The 24,142-nt window shown below is 40.1% G+C and overlaps 1 protein-coding gene across 3 annotated transcripts; it reads left to right on the top strand.

The window, feature by feature from the left end:
- Nucleotides 1-2,428: 2,428 nt before the first annotated feature.
- On the top strand, nucleotides 2,429-16,188 carry COPS8 (COP9 signalosome subunit 8). Of its 3 annotated transcripts, XM_017890356.1 has the most exons (9): nucleotides 2,560-3,158; nucleotides 3,841-3,905; nucleotides 4,229-4,299; nucleotides 5,716-5,764; nucleotides 6,976-7,108; nucleotides 11,501-11,608; nucleotides 13,235-13,297; nucleotides 14,328-14,375; nucleotides 15,155-16,188. In XM_017890356.1, coding segments are annotated over exons 3-9 (483 nt in total). In that variant the 5' UTR covers nucleotides 2,560-3,158; nucleotides 3,841-3,905; nucleotides 4,229-4,297; the 3' UTR covers nucleotides 15,235-16,188. The 3 variants fall into 3 exon arrangements, with proteins under 3 accessions (XP_017745844.1, XP_017745845.1, XP_017745843.1); XM_017890355.1 differs by lacking the exon at nucleotides 3,841-3,905 and having other exon boundaries at nucleotides 2,429-3,158; XM_017890354.1 differs by lacking the exons at nucleotides 2,560-3,158; nucleotides 3,841-3,905 and adding an exon at nucleotides 3,175-3,606.
- The last annotated feature ends 7,954 nt before the right edge of the window (nucleotides 16,189-24,142 follow it).

Genomic DNA, 24,142 nt, shown 5'->3' with positions numbered 1-24,142 from the left:
CTTTCCTGTACCCTTTCACTTCTCCCATTTACCATCAAAAGTCTGGGGGGAAAGGTGGCGCCAGCACAGTACAATGACAACTTAAAACTGAATGTCAACCATCACAGCCCTGAAGACACTTCAGTGCTTCACTGCCACTTGGAGTTTCCGGTGTCCAGACCAGGGTCTCACCTTAGACCCCAACTGCTCCCAGAGACTCCTCTCTGCCCCGCAAGGACTCTCTTCCTACCCTTTCTGGCACTCAGGCTCCAACTCCCAAATTCCCGTACTGGTCTTCTAAAGAACAGCTTGGTCCTTTAAGTGACTCCCCATCTCCACCTCTAACCTGTGATATGTATCAAAAGCCTCACCAGGATTTTCTATTCAGCAAAGAGCCACCTTTGTAGGTTTCCACCTCTTATAGGCCCAAAGCACCTGCCAAAGCTTTCACATTATAGTTTTCCCTTTAAATGATCAAATTGCCAAGCAGGGTTTCTATTGAATATTTCTTTGCCCCAAAAGGGTTAGAGACCAGTATTACAAGCTTCAAAATCCTGCTCTTCATAGTTCTGTCAAATGATCTGACAATCATACTACCCTCAGTCCTTCCTTCCTTGCAGCCATGGATGAAACTCTGTTGCTTTATTCCTCCAAGATCTCTCTAGTTCTGCTAACTGCCTATGTGCCCTTCTATTTAATGTTGGCAGTTCCATGAGGAACACCGTAGTGTTTTTTTTTTCTTACATTCCATTCAGGGAATTACTAAACAATCATTTCCACACAGAGATGTTGTGGATTACACAAAAATAATCAAAGATGGCTGTTTCTGTCTTGAAATGCTTAATAATTTTATCTGTAAACTTGTGGTTTGTAAGTGAGGTCCATTAAGACAATGGAGCATGAGCCAGGGAAACAGGTCTCTACGTGTGGCCACTGATGTTCCATACAGCATTCACAATGCACCATGCACACTGAATTCCCTGTGGACCCCTGATGTTGCAAGGCCAGCAAGACTCAAAGTGAGCACAAGGTATTCGTGCTGTATCTACAACTGAGTGAGCTGGGTGCTGAGCCCTGAAAGGCCACACTTTTCCCCTTAGAGGCTAAACTTGTTTCGAAGGCAGAAAGAAGGCAATGATGTCTTAAGAAACATGAAGGAACCATATTGTGTTAGGGTTCTCTAGAGGGACAGAACTAATAGGATATATATCTCTTTCTTTCTATCTATCTATCTATCTATCTATCTATCTAGAGAAAGAGAAGAGTTTATTAAGTATTAACTCACATGATCACAAGTCCCACAATAGGCTGTCTTCAAGCTGAGGAGCAAGGAGAGCCAGTCCGAGTCCCAAACTGAAGAACTTGGAGTGCCAATGTTCCAGGGCAGGAAGCACCCAGCACAGGAGAAAGATGTAGGCTGGGAGGTTGGGAGGGTAGGCCAGTCACTCTTTTCCCATTTTTCTGCCTGCTTTATATTTCTAGCTGTGCTGGTATCTGATTAGATGGTGACCATCTAGATTAACAGTGGATCTGCCTTTCCCAGCCCACTGACTCAAATGTCGATCTCCTTTGGCAACACCCTCACGGACACACCCAGGATCAATACTTTGCATCCTTCAATCCAATCGAGTTGACGCTCAGTATTAACCATCACACATATCATATCTTTTCTTATTCGTGCACTTCTTTATATTAAACACCTGATTATGCCAAAAGGCCAGTCCATAGTCCTTTTGCCTTTCAGTCCTTCCTTACTCATGAGTGAGTCCCAGGTCGAGAGTGGAGGCAGAATTCATGCATATAAAGTGCGATGAAAACAGGTAAGTTCACTTTGTGCAGCGTGGTTCTGGTAAAAAACAAAATACATATGCATGTATAAGCTATGAAGTACAAATTGTATCATTTCTGTGATTCCACATATGAGTTCAGTGCACTTATATTAGTATTTAAAACTGGCATTGCACAACGTCAAGATGAATGGTAGACTTCATGCTAACAATTTAAATCTAAATTTTTCTTGGAATGATATTAGATAACCCATAAAAACACTATGAAAAGGGAGAAACTGAGAGGAAAGAGAAAGTTTTATATTTTATGACCTTAAAGTCACTTTCCTTCTGTTTTTTGAACAAGGAAGCTCTGCACTTTTCTCTGAGCCCCACAAATTATGCAGCCAGCCTTGCAGCAGGGAACAATCAAAGCCTCTTTCCTGGGGGTCTAGTGAGGGATGTAAAAAACAAATATGTTAATAAACAATATGCAATATATAATGTTCGCTAACCATCAGCGCTGTGCGAAACTAAAACTAAAGAGGCCAGGATGGCTACAGCAAGCCGGGGGAGAGCTGAGAATTAGATGTAAATTCTGAGCGATGGGAAGGGCCCTGGATTTTAGGGCGTTGTGCATAAGAGTAACCAGATCTGCTCTACGTTTCAGGAAAGAAAAAAAAATTCCCTCTGGCTGCGGTTCCGAGAATAGCCCGGAAGGAGGCAGGGTCCCGGCTAGAGAAGCGTGGCTCCAGAGTTGGGGGGTGTGCGGGGCGAGCCCGGGCGGGGGACGCTACCCAACAAGCAGGTTTGGGGAGACTCAAACCTTACATTCTGAGTTTTTAAGCTTCTCTCCTCAAAGCGGGGAACTCACGAACGTTTCGTGAGCGGCTACGGTGTGCAGGGCACGGAGCGGAGCCCTAGGGTCACTGACTTGACCAGGACAGCCGAGCAGCTGCAGGATCCGTCGTGTTCCCAGCAATTTTCGTATTTAAAAATGCGTTACCGTTGCTGTTGTTTTCTCTATATTGGATGTCTTCGTGAAGAACCCTCAAAAGTGCGACGAACTCCTCCCTGCCAGGGGGCGGCCGTGCGCTCTGAGCACAGCTTCCAGCGTAGCCGGCCAGGTCCTCCAGGGCACCGAGAGAGCCGGCCAGAACGGCGGCGCCCTATCCCGGCCGCGGCAATGTCTGACGGCGCCCCGGAACTGACGGTCTGGTACGCAGGGGCGCTCGGCGGCAACGGCGGCTTTAAACGTCATCGCGGGCGCGACGCCCGAGGGGCGGTCTGGGGTTTGGCTGTCCGGAAGGTGCGGCGGCGAGACCGGCCGGGAAGATGCCAGTGGCGGTGATGGCGGAAAGTGCCTTCAGTTTCAAAAAGTTGCTGGATCAGTGCGAGAACCAGGAGCTCGAGGTAGCCCTTTGCGTTCCCTGGGAGAAACTGCGGAGTAGTCTTAGGCCCCGGGGCTGCACCAGTTTCCAGGGTAACGGGGTCTGAGGCTCGCGGGCTTTGGGAGCTCGCGGGGCGGGCGCGGGAGGTGGACGTGTGGAGCCCTGACCGTCGCGGCCTGCTGCGACCGGGCCCGGTCTCCCCTAACTCACCGGACCTTTTTGTTATATGTCTTCAGCTTGTGATCCCGAAAACCCTGTGCATCTTTGTTCCAGCACCTACCCATAAGCTCATATTAATTAGACGTCTTTCATTCCCAGTATCGGGTTGGGAGAGAGTAGTAATGTGGATTTTATCAAATATCTTTTTATACACACACCAACACACACACCCCAAAGCGCACACACACACCAAGAAAGACGTGACCATTGTAACCTTTTCTTCACTCACAGAGCCTTTCTCGTCATGTCAAGTAAGCTTACCGTTTTGTCTTTAGTAAGACAAATGAAAGTTATGCAGCTGTTAAAGTTAACGTTTTTCTTAGACACTTAAAAAGCGTTTATATCATTAGTTTTAAAATTAACTAAAGGAGACAACATCCAGAAGAAGCAGCTCACTAATAGACAATAGATACTTCCCAGTTGAGTTAAAAGTGAAAGAATTGTCTTTGCAACGCAGCTGTGGTGATTTTCTGTCTCTTACTCAGGACGCTTGATGTAATGGGCAGAATCAGAATGCTTCAGGAATCTGTCGAAATTGTTTCTTATACTAGTAAGATCATTTAAATGGGAATTTGAGAACTGGGGAAGGGGATCCGCTTACATATTCTTGAATGTATAGAGAAACAGGCCCAAAGGGAGATAAATCAAAGCTGATGACGAATATAAACTTAATACTCAGGATTTTCGTGTTTAATACTTTTCTAAGCTGTTTCTAAATCTATACTAGGACTATAAGATTATTTATAATCTTAGACTAAAAAGGCTTTTTAATTAGCATTTGTAAAATATTATTTCAAAAATGAAAGTTAAAGGGTAAATGAGGTTTTTTAAATTTTGTGTTGTTTTGTTTTGTTTTCATTTTTGGCCTTCTAGGCCCCTGGAGGAATTGCTACACCCCCAGTGTATGGTCAGCTTCTAGCTTTATATTTGCTCCATAATGACATGTAAGTACGTTTAACCTAAAGCCAAGAGCAGCAGGTTTCTCAAAAGTTATATGGAAATATTTCTGACCTGAAGTAGCACCACCAAACATAGGCACAACGAGCTACCTCTTTTATTGTAATAGCTATTACATCTATTTCCTATTGAATCATAGCTTAATGAATTATGATTAGGTCGTCATTGTCTTATATATACTTTCTAGAAAACATTTCAATTTATTATGAGAAACTATGTCAGTAAATTCATTTAATCTTTGTCTTTTTAAAATACTTTTATGATCTCTATTTACTTCATATTAATAAAACGAAAGAAGTGGAAAGAGAAGATTGCAGCCAAGAGATTCATTATAAACATGTATGAGATTTCTTGAAAGTTTTTTTTTATTTTTAATTATTCCTATTTCACGTTCACATGGAAAAGTCAGAAAGCGTAACTATGCTAGGCCGGGCATGGTGGCACACGCCTGTAATCCCAGCACTCTGGGAGACCGAGGCAAGTGGATGGCTTGAGTCCAGGAGTTTGAGACCAGCCTGGGGATTATAGTGAAACCCTATCTGTTCTAAAAATACAAAAAATTAGCTGGATGTGGTTGCGCGTGCCTCTAATCCCAGCTACCCGGGAGGCTGAGGTGGGGAGAATTACCTGAGCCCAGAAAGTCGAGGCTGCAGTGAGCCGATATTGTGCCACTGCACTGCAGCCTGGGCGACCAAAGTGAGACCCTGTCTCAAAAAGAAAGCATAACTGCAAAAAAAAAAAAAACAAAAAAAAAAAAAAAAAAAAAAAAAATCTCCTGTAGTTCTCCTGTAGACTCACTGATCATTCCTGATAAAATTTTGTTTTAAATTGTTCCAAAACCTTTCTTTTATATCTTTCTAAAACTAAATTGAAATTTTATTACACATGTAAGGTTTTTTTTTTTATTTTTTGTAAAACTATCCTTATATGTTTGTCATAGTTCAAGCCTCCAAACCCATACAAACTCCTGCCTCGGAAGCTTTGTACCCACTGGTAGGAGGGACTGTGACAGGGAGAGAAGTGTTGTGCACCGTGCTTATTGTCAGGAAATGCTGGAGCCTTCATAGTACATAAGTTTGTTTACTTTTATATCCGAATAAATCATTTGGGCCGTTCTATACGTCCTCGTGTTTTTAGTGTGCTGTTGCCTTAATTTAGGATATGGATTATTATTTTGAAAAGTTCACTAGAAATGGCAAAATATTACTTTGGTAAAATATTTCATGTCCTTTTATCTGGAAAACTATTGTTTCCCCAAAACAAATTCATATAACACTAAATTTGACTTTGTGTTACATAAAGTCTACTTCTGAATGTTTGCCTTGGGACCTGAGAGTTTTTAACATTTACGGAGATGATTATGTTTTTAATTGATGATTCTTCTTTGTGGTGGCGTAAATTAGGAATAATGCAAGATATCTTTGGAAAAGAATACCACCTGCTATAAAATCTGTAAGTATCCTTTAAACCTGCCTTACTGCTTTAATGTAATGACATTCCCTTAAATGGCAACCTTTTATAAGTTTCTGTTTTCAGTATGACGTCCTAGAAATAGTCATCAAACTAGTATTAAGGATTCAAAATAAATCTTCCAAGTCCTCTAGTCAGAAATTTGAATTTTGCTGGGATGATGTAGAATTTGTGCCCAGTTCCTACTGATTAGATTTCTTGAGACACTTCTATGTGCAGCTTCCCTAGTTAAACAGTTGAGCCAGTTTAGATGAAGGAAGGTCCTGGAGGTGGCGGAAGCAGCCGAGGTGGTTTTCAACCAGTTTATGTTGCTTCTTGTAATGGTACTTATTTTGAAACTGCCATTGTTTACAAGAATATTCTAAGAATGATTCACAGCAATAAGATTATTTTTGCTAATTAGGATTTTAAATTTCTTATTTTGGATGGGAGATTAGAAGAAATAGCCTGTGAAAAGGTTCTTCCAAAGTGGAATGAAGTAAAATTTTAATGTCAGATGATTCCATGTGTCTAACATGAGCGTAAAGTGAAATTTTTAACATTCTCAGGATATTACCAAGAATTCATCTGAACTTTTGTTCATTGTCAATATTCATCAAGAGATCAGATTAGTATTTTTACTTTTTTTTTTTTTTTCTCACACATCCTGTTAAGTAAGATTGAAATATTCCTCAACTTCTTTGGCTAAATAAAGAACAACTATAAATTATGCACATAAGTTTCAGTGATATTAGTGGAAACTCTGTCCTTAGAGAGGCTACAATGTGTGACATCTTAGATTGACATTCTCTATTGTTAACCATTTTGCTATTACTTTTGACCTAAATATATGTACATAATACATCTATGAAATACAAAGACAGCATCTTTAAAAACAATGCTTAAGCTAATTAGTCCCCAGGCTTAATTCTGAAATGGTTTTGGACTACTTTCTCATGCCTTAATTTGCTGTTGTAATTAAAAATGTGTATCAGGCCTACAGATAAATTTTACCTTACTGCTCATAGTGTTTAAAACCCTTTTGATAGTGATTGGGCTGAAAAAGTAATTGCATCTTTTAAAATAAATGTTGAATTAGGTTTTAATGATGTAGCTAACAAGTTTTTGTATCATTTCTGGTATTTTGTTTTAAGATACAATCATTGGTACATTTACAGAGTGAATACCCTCTAAGGCAATAATATTTATTACAGGCAAATTCTGAACTTGGGGGAATTTGGTCAGTAGGACAAAGAATCTGGCAGAGAGATTTCCCTGGGATCTATACAACCATCAACGCTCACCAGTGGTCTGAGTCGGTCCAGCCAATTATGGAAGCACTTAGAGGTAGTGTTTCTTTGTGATTAAAAATGAAACTAGATGAGACTTAGTCCGTAAGTGCTGCAGTGTTGAAGTGATAAATCAGTGGTGTGTGTTGAAGGAGATACTTTTGATAGGTGAAAAGAGCAGTTGCCCTCATCATGCTGCTTCATTTTTTGTTGGTTGAGATTACATTGGCTCCTGTGCCTTTGTTGTTTCTTAATTCTATATAGAAACTGCTCGTCAGTTTTAAGTTTTGTTTTGTTTTGTTTTGCTGTTAAAATGAGATCTTTAATATTCTAACAAGTTTAAGGGATGGGTTTGTAGAGATGTGACAATAGAGGCTGCTCTTTGAATTTTGTCAGCCTTAGCCTTTGATAGGTGTGGTCTTAAGCTTCTGGATTTTGTAACTAATCAGTTTAATACATAGATGCTCAAATGCATTTTTAATTGCTTTGAAAGATCACAAGCCTGGCGTGACAGAGCACTGACCCCACAGTAAAATCTCATTCCCTGCCTCTCTACGCTCTCCCACCCTTAACATTTGCCTCCAGTCATCCTGGCTCACTCTTTATAAAATTGTATAATCTTGTTTTATGTTGTGTACTCTTATTTCTTACTGTTACCCTTACTTCCACAGTTAATATCCATCTTCACTAGATGTCCTCCTGCTGTGGAGGAAGTCAGGGAGCAGGAATTTTTTTTTTTTTTTTTTTTTTTTTTTTTTTTTTTGAGACGGAGTCTCGCTCTGTCGCCCGGGCTGGAGTGCAGTGGCCGGATCTCAGCTCACTGCAAGCTCCGCCTCCCGGGTTCCCGCCATTCTCCTGCCTCAGCCTCTCGAGTAGCTGGGACTACAGGCGCCTGCCACCTCGCCCGGCTAGTTTTTTGTATTTTTTTTAGTAGAGACGGGGTTTCACCGTGTTAGCCAGGATGGTCTCGATCTTCTGACCTCGTGATCCGCCCGTCTCGGCCTCCCAAAGTGCTGGGATTACAGGCTTGAGCCACCGCGCCCGGCCGGAGCAGGAATTTTTTAATAACTGTTCATCATTTTGCTAAGGGATATCAGCTTTACAGGGCAGCAGACAGCAAAGATTGTTTCTGAGATGTACATAATTCCCTTGGAATGGTAAAATTCTTAGCATCATAAAACAGAACAATGTAAGTGACAAAACAGGAGGCAGCTTCTTTAAATGTGAATGAAATGAGCAGAATCCTAAGGCAGGCAGGCAGATGGGAAGGGAGGAGTGTGGAAGAAGATTGCACAGGTATAGCAGGGGCAGTTTCAGAAAGTAGCACCGGAAACCTCTTCATATAAGGCCTGAGGAATTGGTGTTACAGTGGACTTTCGTAGTATCCTTGTGATTCAGCCTTGTGATTGTGCTGGTGCGGTCACAGGCCATGTGCCTTTTCCCAGTGTTACACAGCGGGTTCATTGGCAGGGCTGGGCTTGGGGCTCTTTACTCATTCAGCAAGCATTCTGTTGTGCACGGTCGGGTCTGTAGTTTTACTCCTTCCCAGAGCCTCCTCTCACTGAATTCCATGAGAATGAGAATTGCTGGAAAGAAGTTCAGTAGACCCAGGAAAGGCTATTCAGCATACCATGTGGGAGTTTGAACTCTGGATCCGTGCTTCTGGAGTTTAAATTCTGATTCTTTCCCTTACTGGGGTGACTCCTCAGTGTCTCATTTTCCTCCTTTGTGAAATGTGGTTAGAAGTAGTACTTTTTCCGGTTATAAATGAGTTAATATATAATCATGTACATTATTCTAAAGTACTACAATATTCCTGAACATATCCTGAGACTTCTGCAAATCTCCAGATTCATGAATGGTACTGTGGTTTCCTTTGTAAAATGCAGCCAGGGCAGGATAGTCTCTTAACAGATTGGTCTTACTGATGAATTTAACATTTTGCTTCTTAACATATTAGAAACTTATTTTCTAGCTAAGATCTCTTTCCATTCTATTCTAAATTAGGCACAGTCCTATTAGAAAACTGAAAATAACTTAACTGAAGAGAAGCTAGCAAAAAGTATTTTTGCAGGAAACAAGGGCTGAGGAAGTACCCAGGAACTAGGGAGACAGTAGCCATTCTCATCTGAGGCCTGAAAGGGCAAGGCGAGGGGCCAGTGTTTCTGGGGCTGCCCCATAGGATGGATACAGAAGGTCAGCTGGAGCAAGGCAGGGAAGGGACATGGGAAGTAAATTCCCTGACCTTCTTTCCCAGCCTGTGACCTGATAGACCCCCGTTTGCCAAAGCCAGAGAGCTCAGGTGCCACAAGCATTGGTGGCCAGCCTCCCTGGCTTACAGCATGGCTGGGAAAGACAAGAGGATTCGAAAGGATGGGAGTGACTAGCTCCTCTTCCCTTCTGTCTCCAGCACAGGCAGAGATGGATGAGCGGCACTTGAATATTTGTTGAACAACTGAATTTGCGTTCTGTTAGCATTTCTGTTTTCACCAAAAATGTGTTCCATCAACAACTACCGCAGATATTAGGTGCTGGCTCAATTTATTCCACTTTCCAGCATGTCATTCTGGGGCCTGAGGTTACAGATTTCACAACTTGGGGATCACAGAGTGACTAGTTGGAATGTAGATGTGATTCATGCCAAGTGGATATTGCAGCTTCTGAGACTAAGAACACTTAGCCTTTATTTTTGCTTCGTCAACTCACTTCTGCCTCCCATTGCATGTTTTTCTTTCCTTTTCCAGTTATATCTTTTACTTTTCTCTCCCTTTTGTTTATCTCCTCCATTCTTATTGTATTCCTGTTTTATTCCCCACTCTAAAAATATGATCAGAATATTTGAACTGAAGTAAATGTTTTTGAAATATGGTTGGCTTACCAAATGAATATAGTTTTATGGTGTATACTTTTGTTTCTCTAAAAAAAAAAATATTTCTTTTCCATTGTTGGCTCAGTTCTTTTCCATTGAATGTCTGCAGCCTTAATAGAAAACGTTTCTTGGTGTTGTAAAGTCTGTTAGGTTACAGGCTGGTTAAAGGAAGGAAGGAACCTACAATAATAAGTGTAAAGCCACAGAAGGAAGAGCGGACAGACAGTGGCTGAGTGAAAGCTGGAGAGGATGTCGGGCTCAGTATGAAGGGAAGGCATGGGAGTGTCAGCAGTTTTTAAGGAATCTGAGAAAACAAAGCCTGAGTGTTGGAGTTGTGCCCCATTTTGGTCCTTGTGATACCGTCAACAAGCATGTATTTGGCATAGATTTCACTGGAGATGCTAGATGTTTGGGGGACTATCAAGATAAGAGATAGCCCTTCCTGTTGAGAAGTTTGGAATATAATTGAAAAGAAGCGGGTAGGTGGAACAGTGTCTGCCACGTAGGTGGAAAGTTGCTTGTTAAAGTAGAAGTGTAAACGATACTGCTGAGTTTAGAGAAGGGCAGAGATCGTAATGAATTATAAACAGACTTAGGAATGGTAGAGAGCAGACAGGAGGGCATTTCAGTCCACAGAACAGCGTAAACCAAAAGCCCCAGTGGGAGAAGGTGTAAGACTTGTCTGAGAGCCAGTGGACTAGTTTGGCACAAAGGGTATCTGAGGGAATTGGTGTAGTTTGACAATGTCCCAGGAATGGAGAGAAGATTTTAAATACGTTAGGGTGTTTGTTTTACATATGTCCACTGGCCTATTAAATATGGAAAGTAAGATCCAGAATATTTCCTAAGCATGTGGACAGCCAGGTGGAGGAGCTCTTGCATTACCACAAAGCACTGCACAGGAAGAAAGCCCAGCTGGTTCCACAGTGCTCAACTCCGCATCACTCCTGAATTGATTTATGTGGGTATGTGAGCCTGGGGACAATCCTAAATGCCATTTTCAGGAAAGTTTTTGTTGCTGGTGTTGTTTGGCAGTCTCTTCTTAGACTCATTCTTTCAGGGTGGGAATTTTAGGAGTTTGAACCTTAATTCAGTCAAGAGTTTAATGCAGACTTGAAGAGTGCCCCAGTTACTGGATCTGTTCCGTGGCTCCCAGGTGTGGTCCTGTATTAGAGACGTTTTTGAAAAGGACAGCTGATTACACAAATCAGTTTTCTGCTGCTTTGATTCCAGCATTTGTGAATAAAATAAGTACATTTATACCCCCATTGCGTAAACGAACTGTATTTTCTTAGGATTAGAGCCTTGTGTTTAGTAACCCTTTTCCATCTTTGTGATTTTCATTATCTGAGAGTTTTCATCCGAGAAGAAGTGCAAGAAATGTATTTTTTTATTCAGCAATATTTGAACCCCCTTTACATACTGGACATATATATTTGTATCTATAGGCACAGAAATCTTTGGGTTCATCTGGTCTTGCTTGTGAAAACTGGACAAGGACAGTGGTGTGATTTAGCGATGTGTTTTGAAAATACCTGCTCCCCTGGTTCACTCTTTGCCAACCCTCCACTCCCACAATAGATGCAACAAGGAGACGTGCCTTCGCCCTGGTCTCTCAAGCGTATACTTCAATCATCGCTGATGATTTTGCAGCCTTTGTTGGACTTCCTGTAGAAGAGGCTGTGAAAGGTATTTTTGGCTTACTTTTTACTTTACAAGGAAAATGGAAAATAGAAGTGTGAATTGTAGGTTCACAGTCTCCTCTGAAACGCTTGAAACAGAATATGCTTTTGGAGTCCAGGCCGTGTTTTTTGAGAGGTGATATGAAACAGGTGTTGTGGAACACCCAGCAGGCACCCTGCAGTCAAGCATATTAATAGTTCTGTGGCAAGCAAATGCGTGAATATCCACACAGTTGATTACAAAAATATGTCTTAATTGGCCTCTTTACTCCTATCTGGAAATCCTTATTTCGCCCTTATTTGGTAAAGGCGGCATCATCCCCACATCCCTTTTCAGCCCATTTTCCCTGCCATTTCTGACCCATACCCTAGGCGCTTGCTTGCTCCCCACTCACACCTACCTGCTGGTCTCTCCAAATGTAACTTCGCATTTTCATTTCTCAGCTGATGCCCAGACTAATCCTTCCTCTTGCTCGTTGCTATAGAATATTGTATACACCTGGCCGGGTGCAGTGGCTCACACCTGTAATCCCAGCACTTTGAGAGACCAAGGCAGGTGGATCATGAGGTCAGGAGTTCGAGACCAGCCTGGCCAACATGATGAAAACCCATCTCTACTAAAAATACAAAAAATTAGCTGGGCATGGTGTTAGGCACCTGTAATCCCAGCTGCTTGGGAGGCTGAGGCAGGAGAATCATTTGAACCTGGCAGGCGGAGGTTGCAGTGAGCCGAGACTATGCCACTGCACTCCAGCCTGGGCAACAGAGTGAGACTCCGTCTCAAAAAAAAAAAAAAAAAATATTGTATACACCTTGTTGCATTGTTTTACCATGATTGACATTTTTGATTCTCCAGCTACAATATGAGCTCCATCAAGCACCACATCCTAAATTTCCAGGGCCTAGCATAGTTCTAGATACATGAAGATAGGTTAATGAAAGTTCTTATACTAAGTTACTAAATACTTTTATTTATTCTTTTGGCTCTTAAAATTGATCCGTCATTTATTTTCTATATATAAAATACTTCAGAGTTCACACTCTCAGCTGACCACCTGGATGTGAATCCTGGTACCACCCATCCCTGATGCTAGTGCCTGTGTGACTTAGAACAAATCACTTGAATTCCCTCAACTTCATTTTCCATACCTGTCAAATGATGGCCCTGTATCCCACTTCATAGAGTTGTGGTGGTTACATAAAATGATCCCTATAAAAGCACGTAGTCTGATACCTACAGGTAAACCTTCTGTATATGGAAGCTGTTTTTATTATTGCCATTTTTGTTATTACTGATACGATGATCACAAAAGGCACTATATGAGTTTTCCTTATGTTTGCTTTAAATAATACTGATTAGGTTAATACTATAATGTATTCTTGACAGAAAACTAACCATCTTTTAATGATTATAGCAGCCTAATAGAGTAAAATGAGGCTTTGATACCTGTTTCAGAAATATTTCAATAATAAGTTTCCATGTTCTTTGTGATATACCTTTCTAGTAAAAATGCATATGGTGGGTTATACTAAACACATCAGGTCTTCTGTACAACTAATGTCATGGACAAGTTTTGGATTTTGTGGGGTGTTTTATTCTTTCCGCATCTTTATGTATAATATACTTTTTTAGGTATATTAGAACAAGGATGGCAAGCTGATTCCACCACAAGAATGGTTCTGCCCAGAAAGCCAGGTAGGTGGAGCTTTCACACATTTATGTAGCATTGAACTCTTCTAAGACTGCTTCCGGTTTTCAGGCTTTGATTTTTGATAATTGGATATAAAATTCTGCTATACTAACTTAATGGAAATAACTCATTTTAAATAAAGCGTCGACAGGGTAGAAAGAATCTTTTAAAGATCGTGATGTATTTTCTAATGTCAGTTATTTCTAATGATGGAAATAACACATTTTAAATAAAGCATAGTAGACAGGGTAGAAAGGGATCAGCTAGTTTAAACTCTTAAAAATGTATTTCCTGTATATAAATGATTTTATATAGGTGTTTCATGGTCCTTCTTACACCATAGGTTTTACTAAATACTAATCTCCATCTTATGGAGCCATTTGTAACTGAGCTTATCCTTCATATCCAAACTGTTGTCTGTATTTAAAAAAAAGCTTAAATATTCAACTGTCCCCCTTTTCTGCTTGCTCTCAAGTCATACGGGCACTTTTCCTGTGGCTTCCACTTTCACAGAGTTAACTTCTCTAGCCCTCCTTTTAAGGCCTTAATTTCTGTGACCTGCCCTTGTTGTCATTATCTGAATTCCCAGCCCCTCAGTCTTGCTGTTGGAAGTGAGCCACACTCATTCCTGCCTGATAGTTTCTCTTCCTTCTGCTGACCAGGAGTGTCCTTTTCTGCCAGGTCTTTAGAGCCAGGCTTCATGCCCACTTCCATAAACCCGCCTGCATCCACGTCAGCCCAAATTTCCTTCCACCTACTCGGAATGCCTATGTTTAGACATTCTTGAACGTACAGTAAAGGATTCTCAATGTGCTCAGCCCTTTGAGTTACAAAGAGTGGGAAGACATGATCCCAGTCAAGTGAGATAGTGGGGAAGAGTAACATAATGAAGACTTATAATAGAGGACGGTTATTATCCCTGTTTGAGAAATAAATGGCCATAAATGCATGTTGTGCTGAAAATCGCATGTTCTATGAAAGGTCTTTACAATGACTTTTGTAAACTGAGCTGTACATTTTTTTTTTTTAATTTAGTTGCAGGGGCCCTGGACGTTTCCTTTAACAAGTTTATTCCCTTATCAGGTATGTATTTTCATATGCACATTTTTAAAATGTCTCATTGTTCCTGATTTCTTTTTTGTAGTATATATATGTATGTGTGTGTGTGAGTGTGTATCTATTTCTTACCTTGTAAACAGAGGTTGAATTTCACACATGTGTAATAATACATCTGGTTATGAGAGTGGAACTGGGCTCCCCAGAGCTTGCCTCCTCTGGGCCAGCTGCAGAGCCTTCTTCCTCTCATGTTGGGGAGGCCCGCCAGAGCTGCTCACCAGCACTGTCATTCAGAAGGCATCCTGAGGCTGACATGTAGCAACTTCAATGTTGGAATGTGTAAATTCCTTGAGGTTCTTTGTGGGTTTTTTTTTTTTTTTTTTTTGGTTCATTGACAATTTAATAGTCTTCAATGAAGCCTGGGGCATGGTAGGCCTGGTAATTATTTCTTGAATTTAATGTTTCATAAGTAGGGATGTTTTCAAGAAGAGCTGTGATCTTTTAAACGAGATGTCGCTTGATAAAAGTGTCTTTAACCTTTACATAGAATACTTCAATAACAACATCATCAGACATGCCTTTACTACCAGTTACGTAAAACCATACTCATAAAAGTTGAGACTTCTTGACTTGCTTTTCAAAAATGTCCAAGGCTCTATGATGTAAGATTTTGTCTAAAACCAGGACAAATCTAAGAAAGTTAACTTACTGTTAAAAATTGAAGGCATTAGGGGAGATAGGTATGGGGCCAAAGCTTTGTTACAGTGGTATCTAACTTGAAGTGTGTTCATTTCTTTAATGTACAGAGCCTGCTCCAGTTCCCCCAATACCCAATGAACAGCAGTTAGCCAGACTGACGGATTATGTGGCTTTCCTTGAAAACTGATTTATCACTGAGTTCAAGATTCATCTTCAGAATCCTGTATACTGACAAATATCGAAATGTAAAGTTTGTATTTTCAGTTTATTGGATGGCTTAAGCACCTCAGCATTCCTTACTGAGTATGTGATAAAATACATATAGAATATAAAATATACTGTATACATTTCGTCCTTAAACATTATGCTGAATAGTTGTTGAAACAGTTCTCATTTTGTCATACTTAATAATCTGGATGGAGCCCGTCAGTATTACAGTTAATTTGTTTTCTGGTGACTCATAAAATAAGATTTCTTGTTTCATGTAGAATAGTGTTTGTCAACTGTCTTTTGTCTGCCCCAGCACATGCCACACTCTTACCTGTACCATTGGTTGATAATTGTCATGACTCATTTGGACTTGAAGCAAGACTGTCCCCAGGCACAGTATCGGGATCCCTGGGGATTATGAGTCACGCTCTTTGGAGAACATGCTCTCTTTTCACCCCCACCTCCTGAGAGCCACTAATGTAAAATACAGAAACATAGCTGAGGAACAAATAGACTATTTCCATACTAAACCAGTTTGTTGACTTTAGATTTTTTCCAATAGTGTGAGTATATCCATTGCTGGCAGTGGAGGGCTTGCCATGAAAATGCAACTTATTTAAGACATTCATGAGATGTATTAACTTGTGCTGTCTCCTTTTAGAAGGGAAAACAAGTGTGGAATGCATTGTATGGGCAAAGAAGCTATGAAGATACATGATACACTTTGTACAACTATCCTGCAGCCCATTGGTTGCTTGTATTTATCCCTTGGCTCAAGTTCTGCCCTTTGGAGAAATACTGAGCAAGTCTTTCATTCTGTGTGTGACAGCCCTCTGAATATTTGAAGTTGTTTGTTGGAACTTCAGGTTATAACAGCCCTTAGTTCATTTATTCCGCATTTGTTCAATAAATATTTAACTGAATTCTTCAACTATTTCATCTAAGATAGTTTCTGGAAATTTCACTCTCTCGATCTTTCTGTGGACACAGTCTATTTTGTCATTGTCTCAGTATGAATCTCTTAAATAGAAATGAGCTGTATGGTGAATGTGTGTGGTGATAATTACATAATTTATTTATTTTAAATGCATTTTAGTGGCTGTTTCAGTTTTTCTTAACATATATGGGAATACTTTTTGAATTGCAATTTTATTTAACCCGGATAGGTAAGTCATATTACAATTCCTTGTTTTACGGTTGAGGAAATGGAAATTTAAGAAGTCAGAGGATCAGTAGAGTGGTCAAGAGAATGACAGTGCCAGTTTTTTTAACTTCCAGACATTAAGTACAAACTGTACTCCTGGTTATTTTTTAAAAGTAGATTAGAGTCAATCCAAATGTTCATTAATAGGCAATTGTTTGAATAAACAACAGTGTAGACTACGCAAGTGTAAAAGGAGTGAAGATCTCTCTACTAAACCGGAATGATCTTCAGAGAGAGAACATAGAAAGCACATGTAGTTTATCTGGTTATTTTGAGGGTAACAAAAGGAGAATGATTACAATTATATATATGTACATATTTCCTTATAATTCAAAATGAAGCAATTGGGGGATATATACAAAATGAATAAAATAGTTCCCTAGAGAGGAAAGAGAGGACAGTGAACTACTACGTGGAGAAAAAATAATCTCAAATAACTCAAACACAGTATTTCAATTTTACATTGTCAGTAGGATATACACTAAGGAGAAAAAAAAAATCTTAGATTAATGAATGTGGTTTTTCATGATTAATTTCACAAAATCTTGATACCATTATTATTAAAAGTATATTATAGATTAGTAATCATGTAACCTTAGACCCCAGTCATCTTAAATTTGACATGAAAACCTCATTATATGCTTTCTTTTTCTTTGTAAACAGTAAATATCTCCCACTCCTGTCTACATGAAAAGGTCTAGGGTAATTACAGCTCAGTGCCCATGGGCACCACTAGTATCCAGATTGAGTTCTTTCATTTTCATTTGCGATTAAAAGGAATAAGAACTGATTTGCAAGACAGCGAATAGGTCCACGGCAGTAAGTATACAGGTTCATATCTGCTACAAGACGTCCAGGATTCAAGGAAGCTCTTAAAGACTTGGGATTCTGTCAAAGGTTTATACAAGCCAGCTTGAAGGGATTTCTACAGGCCATGTAAAAATAAGACAGTTTGGCCGGGCGCGGTGGCTCAAGCCTATAATCCCAGTACTTTGGGAGGCCGAGGTGGGTGGATCACGAGGTCAGGAGATCGAGACCGTCCTGGCTAACCCTGTGAAACCCCGTCTCTACTAAAATACAAAACTAGCCGGGCGAGGTGGCGGGCGCCTGTAGTCCCAGCTACTCGGGAGGCTGAGGCAGGAGAATGGCGTAAACCCGGGAGGCAGAGCTTGCAGTGAGCTGAGATCCGGCCACTGCAGTCCGGGCGACAGAGCGAGACTCCGCCTCAAAAAAAAAAATAAATAAGACAGTTTGAGCATGAAATATTTGTATATGTGTCTATTTTTAATAACTTGTTCACTGTATAAGAAAGGCAAGCTAAGTGCTTGATTTCACTTCCCTTTATTACCAGTTTTCAGGACAAATTGATATCCTACCAATCTCTAAAGCCACAAAAATTGAACCTGTAGGGTAGTCAAAAAGCTCATGCTGGAAAATTCCACCTAATAAAGATAAAAATTAGAAAAACAGTACTTGCAGCTCTGAATGAAACAAAGAAGGGATCGTGGAAATATATATCAGTGCTGTTGAGACCACAGAGTAAGAAAATGAGATTGAGCATAAAATACATCTGGTACATCCATCAGCCTATCTTTGTGCTCGGGCTCTTTCTGAGCCAGCAATCTGCGTACAAGTGTAGCCTGACAGCACCGTGCTTCGGATCCATTGAATATCTCTACAAGTTTGCTCTGGGACTTACCCTGGCACTACTAGCAGGATGCCCACACAGACCTGGGTAAGAGAGCGTTAGCCCCATGGGCAGCCCTTCAGCAGTTGTGAACATGACACGCGGAATAAACACTCTCTTCCTTGTCTCAGGGCAGACTAGTTCCGATGTGCTCTATACCTACTTCCTCAAAAAGAACCCCAAAAAGATTGAGCTGTGGTGTCCCGTGGTCATAAGCTCTCTAACGCAGCCTTCGATTGCTTTTTTCCTCCTTCCTTGTTTTACTTTTCCTGATTCCCTGTCTCTTGTTCCCAGAGATAAACAGAAGTGATCTGTCTGCATACCTGTATACACCTATGCTATTCTGCCTCGGGGCGGGGATCGAGGACCTAATCAAATCAAAGGGAAATGTATAATACATGAATCAGGTTGAAAGCACCTGCATTTAATTATATACATATATACACACACACACACACACACATATATATATACATATAATTGAAGCTTTAGATCTGCTACTTTACATAAAATGTGAGAATTAATGGAACAAGTTAAACATCCCACTAAGAATCAGCCAGTTCCAGAATGTGGGAAATTTAACAGGATTAGTGAGTTTGCTTGAAAAATAAATGACAAAGTCAGGGGGTGGTAAATATGAGCATTTGTGCTCCTGGGTTGAAGGGCCTTGAGGCCAACTCGGAACTGTGTCAATAACTGTAATAGGTGGATACCCACATTTATCCCTTGAGAGGCATCAGCCCCTAAATCAATGTGGAATGCGGAGCTAAGATTTGAGAGTGCTACAGTGAGGTCATCTGTGGCAGTTCTTTGCAAGTCAGTGGCGGGTGTTTGCTTATTCCACTGGGTACAGCAAGATTCAAGCTTTGCCTGGTGAGCGGTCCGCTGCTGAATAACAACCTGTGGAATTTGGGCACTTTCAAAGGGCCGGGGTGATAACAATGGAGACTTGAGAGGACTAAACCACACGGTTTACCCTTCAAAACATTTGGTGAATTTCTAAGCTGCCTAGGGTGGGAGTCCAAAAAGCAAGTCAAAAACCTTGAGAAACAATTACATTTTCCTGGAGTCTTGCTGTGTCAGCGCTCCATTAAACAGGTTGGTGGATGGGGGAAGGTGTTTGCTTATAAGTATAAACCAGAAGTAGAATATTAGTAAAACTGCTCCTAGAAAACAGGTCAATATAAAATACTAAGCTGAAGTACAGAAATGAAACAGTGAAACTTAACTGGCCATTGTGTTGGAGACGTGTGGTACACAGCATAGCGATCTACCATTTATCTAATTGGAATCCAAGGAAGAGAGATAATATAGAGTGGAAAAGTAGAAGTACCAGCCCAGAATTTTCTGAAAGTGATGAGAGAAATCAAGCCACAGATTCAAAAAGCTCAGAAAACCCCCACAGAGGATCTATGCAAAGAAAACCACACCCAGACAAAAATAGTAAAACTACTGAAATCCAGAGACAATGAGAATATATTAAAAGCACAGAGTAAGGACTGGGGGGGCGTTGTCTTCAAAGAAGTAGTGGCAAGGCCAGACAGTGAAATGGCATTTATAACATGTTGAAAGAAAAATAAAATCCTAACTATTGTATACAAAAGATACTCTTAATATTCCTGTGTTCTTACATTTAAAAGTTGGAAAAAGATATACCACTGCAAATACTAACCAAAAGAAAGTTGGTGCATCTTTGAAAGTAAGATGTCTGTGGGTTCTACATCTGTGATTCAACCAACTGTGGCTCAAAAATATTTGAAATTAAAAAAAAATACAGCATAACAATTATACATTGCATTGTATTAGGTATTAAATCTAAAGATAAAGTATACAAGAGAATGTGTATGGGTTATTTGCAAATACTGTTATATAAAGGACTCTCATCTACAGATTTTGTATACTCGGCGGTCTTGAAGCCAAGTATATCCCCTGTGAATATCCAAGGGTGATTGTATTAGACAAAGTCGACCTCAAGGCAAGAAGCATTATTAGAGATAGAAAGTGATTTTTAATGAAAAAGGTTGCATATAGTTTCCTTCTGTAACAAATTACCACAAACTTAATGGCTTAAAACAACACAGATATATTACCTTACAGTTCTGCAGTTCAGAAATCTGAAATGGGTCTCACTGGGCTTATGTCAATAGGGCTGCATATTTTTCTGGAGGCTCTAGGGGACAAGCTGTTACCTTGCCCTTTCCAGCTTCTAGAGGCCACCCACATTTCTTGGCTCACGCCGTTCTTTCTCCACCTTCAAAGCCAGCAACATTGGGTAGAATTATGTTCACACTGCTCGCTCTCTGGTTCTCTCTTCTGCCTCCTTTCTTCCACTTTGAAGGACCCCTGTGATTATATTGGCCCCACCTGGAAACTCAGGATAATCAGTCTATTTTGAGATGAGCTGATTAGCAATCTAGTTCTGTCTGCTATCTTAATTTCCTTTTCCCATGTAACCTGAGATTCTACAGATTCGAATATAGACATTTTTGGAATATTCAAATATAGACATTATTCTACAGAGATCAGTCCAAAAGGCAACAGGAATATGTAGCAATTCAGTATTCAAAATATAATCAAGTGGAAGTTGACAGAACTAAAAGGAGAAAAGTCGTCTATAATCATACTGGAAGACATACCACTCATATTAGCTGATGGCATGAACAGACAGTATCACAAAGAATATAGAAAAGGTGACAGACTTGATCTAATTGGGATACATAAAACACTAACCAACAATGACAAAATGTAATTCGTTTTATGCTGTGTAAACCACTTACCAAAGTTGGAGACATAAAGGCCCATAAAGCCCTAATACATTCCAAAGAGTAGACATCAAAGTGAGTGCATTCTCTGAAAACAGGGGGTGAAGCTAGAAAGCAATAAAGCCATATGGGTTACTAGGAAATCTCCAGCTGCTTAGAAATTATGTAGTTGCCTGGGCGCGGTGGCTCACACCCATGATCCTAGCACTTTATGAGGCTGAGGCAGGACAATCTCTTGAACCCAGGAATTCAGAATTCAGGACCATCCTGGGCAACATAGACCCCTGTCTCTACAAAAATATAATTTAAAAAATACAAAAAACTAGCCGGGCGAGGTGGCGGGCGCCTGTAGTCCCAGCTACTCGGGAGGCTGAGGCAGGAGAATGGCGGGAACCCGGGAGGCGGAGCTTGCCGTGCGCTGAGATCCGGCCACTGCACTCCAGCCCGGGCCACAGAGCGAGACTCCGTCTCAAAAAAAAAAAAAAAAAAATCAGCTGGGCATGGTGGTGCATGCCTGTGGTCCCAGCTACTTGAGAGGCTGAGGCAGGCGGATCACTTGAGCTTGGGAGGTCAAAGCTGCAGTGGGCCGTGATTATGCCGCTGCACTCCAGCCTGGACAACAGAGTAAGACCCCGTCCCAAGGAAAGAAAGAAATTATGTAGTATACTTCTCAATTACCTATGAGACACAGAAGAAAACATAAATTAGAAATATTTAAGGAATTCATCCAAGGCTAAGATTGGAGATAACATATAGACTTAAAAGCAATTACTAGAAAAGAGGCTGAAAACCAATAATCACAAATCAAATTCAAATAAAGTTAGAGGGAAACATTAAGACCAAAAGTCAATGAAATAGTAAATAAAATTTTAATAGAAATAAGTCAACAAAACCACAGATTGGGGCTTTGAAAAGAAACAAAATTGTTACGTCTCTAGCAAGAATAATAGGGAGAAAACACAAATTACACCCAGCAGTAGTGAAAAAGCAAAAAGTTGGTAGTAGGGCTGGGTGTGGTGGCTCTTGCCTGTGATCCCAACACTTTGGGAGGCCAAGGTGGCTGGATCACTTGAGGCCTGGAGTTCAAGACCAGCCCGGCCAACATGGCCAAACCCCATCTCTAATAAAAGAAAAAATACAAAATTAGCCGGGCATGCTGGCGTGCACCTATCCCAAGCTAATTGTCCCAGCTAATTGGGAGGCTGAGGCACAAGAATTGCTTGAATCCAGGAGGCAGAGGTTGCAGTGAGCCAAGATCACCCCACTGCACTCCAGCCTGGGCAACAGAGCGAGACTTCATCCCCCCACCAATTAAAAAATAAAAAAAAGTTGGTAATAGGATTTTGTGAGCAATTTTATGCCAAGAAAAAAATTATGTGGACAAATGTTTTGAAAAATGCAACTTAGAGAAATAAAACCAAGAAATAAATCTGACTACACCTATCTGTCAAAGAGAATGACTTGGTTACTAAAATCCTCTCCAAAACACAACACCCATATAGGATCACTGATAAATTTATCCATGCATTTAAGAAAGAGCAATAATTTTACACAATTTATTCCAATTAATAGAATACAGTAGAAAAATTGCCAGCTGACTTAAAGAGGCCACAATTTTAAGAGAAAAATACAGAACAATATACTCATGAAGATAGATGTAAAAATCCATATCCAAATGTTAGAAAATCAAATCCATCAATATTTCAAAAGACTATTATGACCAAGTGGAGTTTATTCCAGCATTTAAAAGGCAGTTTAATATTAGAAAGTGAGTGTAATTCACCACATTAACAGAAAAAAGGAGAAGGATCATGCAGTGATTTAAAGAGATGCAGGAAAAGCATTTGATTCAACACTTACTCATGATTTAAAGAAAAACTCTTCTTAAATAAAAATAAAACAGTGTCCTTAATCTAATAAGAGTATCCATGGAAAACCTACAGCAGATCTCACACATAGTGGTGAATTACTGAAAGTTTCCTACTTTGTACTGAGATCAAGACAGGTTTATCTGCTGTAATCACCTGTATTCAAATTTTTTTTTAATTTTTTAAAATTATTATTATTATACTTTAAGTTCTTAGGGTACATGTGCATAACGTGCAGGTTTGTTACATATGGTACGAGTACTTGTGGCATGTTGGTGTGCCTGTACCCATCAAGCGCGCGAGCACCGCATCAATCGTTCGATTTTACATCAGGTATAATTCCCAATGCAATCCTCCCCCTGCCCCCTCCCCCCTCCCCGCGTGACAGGCCCCAGTGGTGGTGATGATCCCCTTCCCGGAGTCCAAGGTGATTCCGTCATTGTTCCCAGTTCCCACTAATGAGTGAGAACATGCGGTGTTTGGTGTTCCCTGGTTCTGTGATAGTTTGCATAATGCATAAGAATCATGGTTCCTAGCTGGCATCCATGTCCTACAAAGGACACAAACTCAGTCCTTTTTTATAGCTGCATAGTACTCAAAATTGTACTGAAGATCTTAGTTCATTAAGGTAAGAAAAACAAAGGCATGGGGATTAGGAAGTAAACTGGGTATTATTTATAGATGGTATTTTGTGTTTAGAAAACCTAAAGAATCTAACAAACTATTAAAAATGAAACGTATTGAGGTTACTGGATATAAGATAAACATGCAAAAGTCATTGTATTTCTATATAACAACAATGAATGAATATAAGATGAAACAAAAATAATGTTTCCAGTAGCATCAAACATATCAATACCTAAAAATAAATTAAGAAATGTTAAATTAAGGAACTACAAACATTAATTTAATAAATTAAGGAACTACAAACATTAAGAAAATTAAAGACACCTAAGTCTTACTCAAATATTGATCTAAATATTTGATGTGTTTGTTGTTTAAATTACAAAGGGATTTTTCTCACTGGAAATTGACAAACTGAATTTAAAATTTATTAATGACTATAAGAGACCACAAATAGCCAATGCAATCTTTACAAAGGACATTAGATGACTTACATCACCAGAGATCAAGACTTTTAAAGCTACATTAGTGAAGACACCTTGGTACTGGTATAAGGATAAACAAAGCGACCAGTGGAATATAGAAAGATCCAAACAGACCCCAAATAAAGTCACACCAGAAGTGACCTTTGTTTTCAAAGGTACATTGCAATGCAGGGAGCAGGGAGGGACAGGATTATTTATTTTAATAAATTATGCTATTTAATTTGGTATCTCTTAGAAAATACAGTTTGTTTTAAA

This window comes from Rhinopithecus bieti, unplaced genomic scaffold (genome assembly GCF_001698545.2).
Source record: "Rhinopithecus bieti isolate Rb0 unplaced genomic scaffold, ASM169854v2 scaffold_19482, whole genome shotgun sequence".
Classification (NCBI taxonomy): domain Eukaryota; kingdom Metazoa; phylum Chordata; class Mammalia; order Primates; family Cercopithecidae; genus Rhinopithecus; species Rhinopithecus bieti.
The sequence above is the reverse complement of the archived record's forward strand: the minus strand, read 5'-3'. Positions and strand labels throughout refer to the sequence as shown.